The sequence below is a fragment of the Martes martes genome, assembly GCF_963455335.1.
Source record: "Martes martes genome assembly, chromosome: 1".
NCBI classification, from domain to species: Eukaryota; Metazoa; Chordata; class Mammalia; order Carnivora; family Mustelidae; genus Martes; species Martes martes.
This window is the reverse complement of record NC_137888.1, coordinates 45,503,749-45,511,429: the sequence shown is the minus strand read 5'-3', so window position 1 is coordinate 45,511,429 and position 7,681 is coordinate 45,503,749. Positions and strand designations below refer to the sequence as shown.

Genomic DNA, 7,681 nt, shown 5'->3' with positions numbered 1-7,681 from the left:
ATGATCCCAGAGTCCTGGGATCGAGTCCCGCATCGGGCTCTCTGCTCAGCGGGGAGCCTGCTTCCCCCTCCCTCTGCCTGCCTCTCTGCCTACTTGTGATCCCTCTGTGTCAAATAAATAAATAAAATATTAAAAAAAAAAGAAATTGAAACCAAGAAATTAAAAATATTCACTGACTTCTTTAAAAATAAAAATAACAAACACGTCATATAGTAAATTAAATGGTTACATTAAAATATATTAACAGAAATGGCTAATGAATGGCCGAATGCATCAGGTACCTTTTCAAGTATTAGTGATGAAAATCAGTCACAACTAGGTTGGTACTCACAGGAAGAATCAGTTTACCAAGAATCTTAAATGCCACCCTAAGGCATCAAATACTGAATTCTTCCTAGAACCAGATAATATGACTCTATTTTTCAAGAAAACTAATCTGGCAATTGATTGGAAGGAAGCTAGAAGCAGTAAACTGATTCCCTTCCACCCTTATTTCCCATATTCCACAACACCTTTTAAGAATAGTTTTGTCAGCTTTCTGACTCTGTCCATGGTTCACCTTCTTCGCCCCAGTTCCCAGTGTCACACTTATTTCCATAAACATTGACTGTGGTCATACTCATTTCTTTTTTCCTCCAAGCATCATTTTCTAAAAATCATTTTTAAGGCACATCTTACTTCTGATCCTGCATAAGGACTAAATATCCCATGTAATAAGGCTCTCCATTTCCTAAACTTCCAAGCAACATTGATACAAATTTGAGCTCAGTCTGAATCATCTGGTTGAACTTGAGCAAGCCACTCAGTGTTTCAAAGTATGAGGATTTATACTGAGAAAATTCATGAAAAATTATATCCACAAATTGGTAGATAATATCTATTTAAGGTGTAGCTTTATGCCTAGCAGATAACATATTTTCAGTAAATTATTTTTTATTCATATTTGTATATATAAGTGATAAATAAATATTTATGTTAGAGATTTAGAAATTTTACTATTTTGTGCCTCATTTATGCTTACAGCATCTCCAACTTTTTGTTAGTGCTATTAATGTATAAGTAATTTACATTGGAATAAGTACAGGTGGGTGGAATTCCTAGTAACAAACATGATAAGTAATATCAAAGAGATAAACACCTTCATTATGTTTAATGTATTCAAAATTGCACTTCATTTTTGATGGACATCTAATCAAACTATATAAAAATATCCAAATCTATATGGATTTATGTATGAATACCATATATTCATCTAGAGATTGATAAATCTCAAGTATACAGATACACTACTTCAGAAAACATGAGAGTAAAATTGACTAACACTAAAGATCAAAGTAGTCTTTTTTAATTATAAATCTTTAATAGTATTCTTTTCTTGTCTTTAATAATTTTAATTGTGGTTAATGATGTATAACAAAATTTCCCCTTTCAAGTGTGAAAATATTCTTTTTTTAAAATTTTATTTATCTGACAGAGAGAGACCACAAGTAGGCAGAGAGGCAGGCAGAGAGAGAGAGAAGGAAGCAGGCCCCCTGCTGAGCAGAGAACATGATGCGGGGCCCGATTCCAGGACCCTGAGATTATGACCCAGGCCAAAGGCAGAGGCTTAACCCACTGAGCCACCCAGGTGCCACAAGGCTGAAAATATTCTTCTTTTTGAGAATAGATATTACATGTGAATTAATATTCAAATATAGCCTCATGAAAAAGACTCAAAGAAAATTAGGAATCAAATACATACAGTGTACATCTGACAGATGTTGTAGTTTAAGAAGGAAGGGATGAATTCTTGAGAACATGGAATGTGCCAGACTTTGTAAGATAATGCTTTGGAATTTCAGAAATTTGTCAACAATATTAAATGGAGGTGATCTTTACATATACTCACTTGTATTCCTAATATTTGTTGTATTTGTTGAAAATTATAACTCATTACTCTTTGAAACAATTAGTTAATAGTATAGCTAATCTTTTTGTGGTACGGTTTGTGACCTCAAGAACAATTATTTAATTCATTCTTAAAGGGAGCTAGTAGCTAAGATTTTGGAATACATATTAGCAGAATCTCTCCTTGCAGATCTTATTTATTTGATTCCTATACTATCATGAATTAGTAATTGAATATTTTATGGACAAAGTGTCCTTTTCTACTTTCTCGATATTCCATGATTTTGAAAACCATTTTTTTCAAATTTAAATTAATTTTCCACAGGGGATGATAGTTCCTTTATAATTTTATAAAAATTTCTTTATAATTTTTTCATAGCATTTATTACTTCCTTATTTCTTAGACTATAAATAAAAGGGTTTAATAAAGGGATCATTAAAGTGTAAAAAACAGCACCAGGTATATCTTTATCCTCTTCTTTAACTGAATGAGGTCGAATGTACACAAAGAGAAGAGAACCATAGAATATTGAGAGAGAGAGAAAGTGGGATGCACAAGTAGATAAGGCTTTGCCTCTTCCCTCTTTGGATTTCATTTTGAAAATCATGAAAAGGATGCAGAGATAAGAGATTAGGACTATGATAACAGAGAAGACTAAAACTGCACCTGCAAAGATAAATAACATCAATTCATTGATATAAGGATCAACACAGGAAAGTCTGTATAATGGAAAAACATCACAAAAAAAGTGATTAATTTGATTTGACCCACAGAAAGTTAACCTAAAGAGAAACCCTACATGAATTATGGGATGCAGGTTTCCAGCTATGTAGGCCCCTGTGGTCATCTGAATGCAGAGTTTCTTGGACATGATGGTGTGGTACTGCAGTGGGCTGCATATGGCCACATAGCGATCATAGGCCATTGCTGCCAGGAGAAAGCAATCTGCAGTTTCAGCAAGGCAGAGAAAATAAAATTGTGCCATGCATTCATAAAGGGAAATTTTTTTGTCCTTTGAAAAGAAATTCTCTAACATTTGGGGGGTAATGGCACAGGAACAACAGGAATCCATCAGAGCCAGGTTGCCCAGAAAGATGTACATTGGTGTGTGAAGACGATGCTCCATAAAAATCAGTGCCACCAGGCCAAGATTCCCCACCATAGTGATCACATAGATAGTGAGAAACACCACAAACAGGAGGCTCTTCAACTCTGGGTGATCTGTAAATCCTATGAGGATAAATTCAGTGGTCAAGGAGTAGTTATCCTCAGTCATATCCACCTTCTCTGTTGAGACAGGAATTCTGGAGATATAAGATTCTAATTTAGAATGTGTATAAATTTATTTCCAAATTTTTCTTTTTACAACAAAGAGAGAAGCTTCTCCAAACTCCCCTTAGTATCTCTGGATACAGGCACACAAACCTCTAGGTGATAGTCATTCCCCTAACATGTCATTTTATAACCTCAATTCTGAAAATCATCATTCCCATGAATATTTTTGTAATTGCAAGAAGAATGCTTACAATGGAAAAGGTTTGTCTTCATGAATTCATGTATGAATAGTGTACAAATCTTGCATACCCATATTTGGTTCATTGTTGACAAAGAATTTCAGTGTCAATTTTTGTATTAACAATCCTTAAAATAAATTTACCATCAATTTTCATGTATACACATTTTTGTAATTGAGCACAAAGATTCCATATACTCTCCTGGTGGAGTGAATGCCTGAAAATAACATTCAACAAATACTAAACTTATATCTTAGGAATTGTATAAAGATCACAAAAATTTAAGAATAGGACTTTCATCCTTTAAGGAAATTACTTTGGCTATCCAAGGAAGTAAATGTCTATATATTTTCACCTCTTTCATTACTTTCTCTGGTATTAGATCCATTTCCATAAAAACTGATTTTTGTCCACCCCATCATTCCTGTCGATTTTTCCCAGATATCAGTCCTCTTCTTCTTTATGTAAAGCAAAGTTTACATACAATGTTACTTAAGAAAGTTTTAACTAAATGCACCAGACCACACTGATTTTTACTTCCTGCATTCTCAGGCATATCCTATATACACAACATAATCTAGAATTGCTTCTGAATTAAGCTGCATTCTTACCTGTATGTTTTGAAGATATACCTTATAATCAGGAAAAGTCAGCATGAACTGAGTTTAAATCTCATGCTAATAGTCTTCAATTGTGAGAAGAGCTAGAAAGGTGAGAAGTTGAAATTGGAGAACAATGTATATAGGCTAACTAATTCAGATAAATCAATCCTTATGGATGCTAATAGTAAAGGTAAAGATAAATTTGAATACTACCTTTACCTGAGTGCTCTGAGAAGAGTTTTACAATATCAGTTTGCTTTTTTTAAATGGTGGTATATCTTGTAGAATTTCAAGATATAAATTATAGTCTCAAAAACATTTGGGATTAAAAGAATGAAAATCTAGGAGACTAAGAGGTCAGTGTCAATAATTATGTTCCTTACATGCAAAATTAAACTTTCCCATCAAATGCTTATGGGACTTCCCTATGATGATGTCAGTGTATTTCCATGGGGAGATTCAGCTCCCAAAACATATTAACTCTGTGACATAAATTAAAGATGACCTGTGAGACAATGAGGTTAAAGAAAATGATCTTTGCTAAAGTCACTAAGTCATTTGATGAGCATCTTGCTGATTCTTATGTAACTGACATCATGTTTAGAATCGTGTTCATTATCCTGTGCATAAAATATAAAATGAGCCAAAGAGAGTCTTGGGTCAGTTTGGACAGTTATTGGAGAGATTAATATGGTTTATAAAGATGATTAGCATTTAGAGAGGAGAACAAAGGTGTGGGAGGTTTAGTAGTTTCATCAAATCCTTCACATCAATCCTTCACTCTGCATTGAATTGGTTCCATGTATTGTCACCAACCATGTCATGCACCTTTTTGGGAAACTATCAACAAATTGAGTTAGATCCTCAATACCTGCTGCACTAACTGCTAACATTTCCATTCTGTTCAACTTTTTTTTTTTTTAATTTTTTATTTATTTTCAGCGTAACAGTATTCATTGTTTTTTCACCACACCCAGTGCTCCATGCAATCTGTGCCCTCCCTAATACCCACCACCTGGTTCCCCCACCCTCCCACCCCGCCCCTTCAAAACCCTCAGGTTGTTTTTCAGAGTCCATAGTCTCTCATGGTTCACCTCCCCTTCCAATTTCCCTCAACTCCCTTCTCCTCTCCATCTACCCTTGTCCTCTATATTATTTGTTATGCTCCACCAATAAGTGAAACCATATGATACTTGACTTTCTCTGTTTGACTTATTTCACTCAGCATAATCTCTTCCAGTCCTGTCCATGTTGCTACAAAAGTTGGGTATTCGTCCTTTCTGATGGAGGCATAATACTCCATAGTGTATATGGACCACATCTTCCTTATCCATTCATCCGTTGAAGGGCATCTTGGTTCTTTCCACAGTTTGGCGACCGTGGCCATTGCTGCTATAAACATTGGGGTACAGATGGCCCTTCTTTTCACTACATCTGTATCTTTGGGGTAAATACCCAGCAGTGCAATTGCAGGGTCATAGGGAACATCTAAAGCTTTTGACAAAATCCAGCATCCGTTCCTGATTAAAATGCTTCAAAGTATAGGGATAGAGGGAACATTCCTGAACTTCATCAAATCTATCTATGAAAAACCCACAGCAAATATCATCCTCAATGGGAAAAAGCTTGCAGCCTTCCCATTGAGATCAGGAACATGACAAGGATGCCCACTCTCACCACTCTTGTTCAACATAGTATTAGAAGTCCTAGCAACAGCAATCAGACAACAAAGAGAAATAAAAGGTATCCAGATTGGCAAGGAAGAAGTCAAACTCTCTCTCTTCGCAGATGACATGATTCTTTATATGGAAAACCCGAAAGACTCCACCTCCAAACTACTAGAACTCATACAGCAATTCAGTAATGTAGCAGGATACAAAGTCAATGTCCAGAAATCAGTGGCTTTCTTATACACTAACAATGAAAATGCAGAAAGGCAAATTAGAGAATCGATTCCATTTACTATAGCACCAAAAACCATAAGATACCTCGGAATAAACCTAACCAAAGAGGTTAAAGATCTGTACTCGAGGAACTACAGAACACTCCTAAAAGAAATTGAAGAAGACACAAAAAGACGGAAGACCATTCCATGCTCTTGGATGGGAAGAATAAACATCGTTAAAATGTCTATACTGCCCAGAGAAATCTATACTTTTAATGCCATTCCAATCAAAATTCCACCAGTATTTTTCAAAGAGCTGGAGCAAATAATACTAAAATTTGTATGGAATCAGAAGAGACCCCGAATTGCTAAGGAAATGTTGAAAAACAAAAATAAAACTGGTGGCATCACGTTACCTGATTTCAAGCTTTACTACAAAGCTGTGATCATTCTGTTCAACTTTTATCAAGTACTTTCAGTGTGCAGGGTATTGGAAAAGACAAGGGGAATTGTGACACAGGATGTGAAAATGGTGGAGACAAGTTCTTAGTTTTTATAAATGGCTCCTACAAGAAGCTCATCATCTAGTGGGGAGAAAGAAAGGCACTTACATTGCTAACTAGTGTGCAATTTAGGCTGTAATATAAAAAAAAGAAGTGTAAACATGTTATATAAAAATACACTGAGGGAAGGGAATGGTGACCAGGAGGAAGAAAGAAAAGTTTTCCATTGGAAGTATAATTTCAGATAACTATAGGATAAGCAGGATAATAATCAAAGAAGAACATGAGGAAAACCAATAGGTTGAGGGAACCATGTATAAAAGCCTGGACTCTGAAAACAGTCAGACCTAATTTTAAAAAGGGACAGTAGGGGCGCCTGGGTGGCTCAGTGGGTTGAAGCCTCTGCCTTCAGCTCAGGTCATGATCCCAGGGTCCTGGGATCGAGCCCCGCATCGGGCTCTCTGCTCGGCAGGGAGCCTGCTTCCTCCTCTGTCTCTGCCTGCCTCTCTGCCTACTTGTGATCTCTGTCCAGTAAATAAGTAAAATCTTTAAAAAAAAAAAAAAAAAAAAGGGACAGTAAACTGGAGTGGCTGAACTTTACTCATACATGATACAAGGAGACCCAACAGGTAATATAAAAAAAAAAAAAAAAGGAAAATAGACTGGAAATTGTCCTATTTGATTCCTTACCATTTATTTTCTCTGCTCTGCCAGTTTACTAAAACCCTCTCCAAGGACACAACCAACTTTAAATGCCAACCCCAAAGAATATCTAATTATTTTCCTAACCAACTATAGTGTTTGGTACTATTAAAGTCTTCTCTGGCTTCTTATGGTAACCCTCTCTGCTTCTGTCCTTGATTGCTGCATCTCAGTGTTTTACACTAGGTCAAGTTTCCCTCTTTGCCCTGAATGATGCTTCTTTCTGATTGTATCTTTGACCTCCCTCTTCTTTCATTCTAGACTTTTCCCCATATTAGCTCATCTGCTCTTGTGTTTTCAACTACCTTTCATCTGCTGATGACTTCGCTAGAGGAGATATTTCAAACCATTTTGGTGTACCTTCATACTAATAAGATCATCGGTAGTATGTCCTAAATACATATACTCTTACCTACAAATTAGATAGGTGTACCACTATACTAAAATATTATGCACTATAAAACATGAAAAGAGAAATTCAAAAAGAATTAGACTAAAGAAATGGTATGTATTAATAGTATTAAAACATTATTTACTCTCCACTAGCACTATTATTAATTAATCATCCTGGTCAGGAAAAATGTGAT

At 35.6% G+C, this 7,681-nt stretch overlaps 1 protein-coding gene across 1 annotated transcript; it reads right to left on the bottom strand.

Annotated features, from left to right (window-relative positions):
* Positions 1-2,249: 2,249 nt before the first annotated feature.
* On the bottom strand, positions 2,250-3,164 carry LOC308338827 (olfactory receptor 5K1-like; the record flags this gene model as incomplete). Its single annotated transcript, XM_080797118.1, has 1 exon — positions 2,250-3,164. One exon carries the CDS (start codon positions 3,162-3,164, stop codon positions 2,250-2,252), a length of 915 nt encoding a protein of 304 aa, XP_080653244.1.
* Between the last annotated feature and the right edge of the window lie 4,517 nt (positions 3,165-7,681).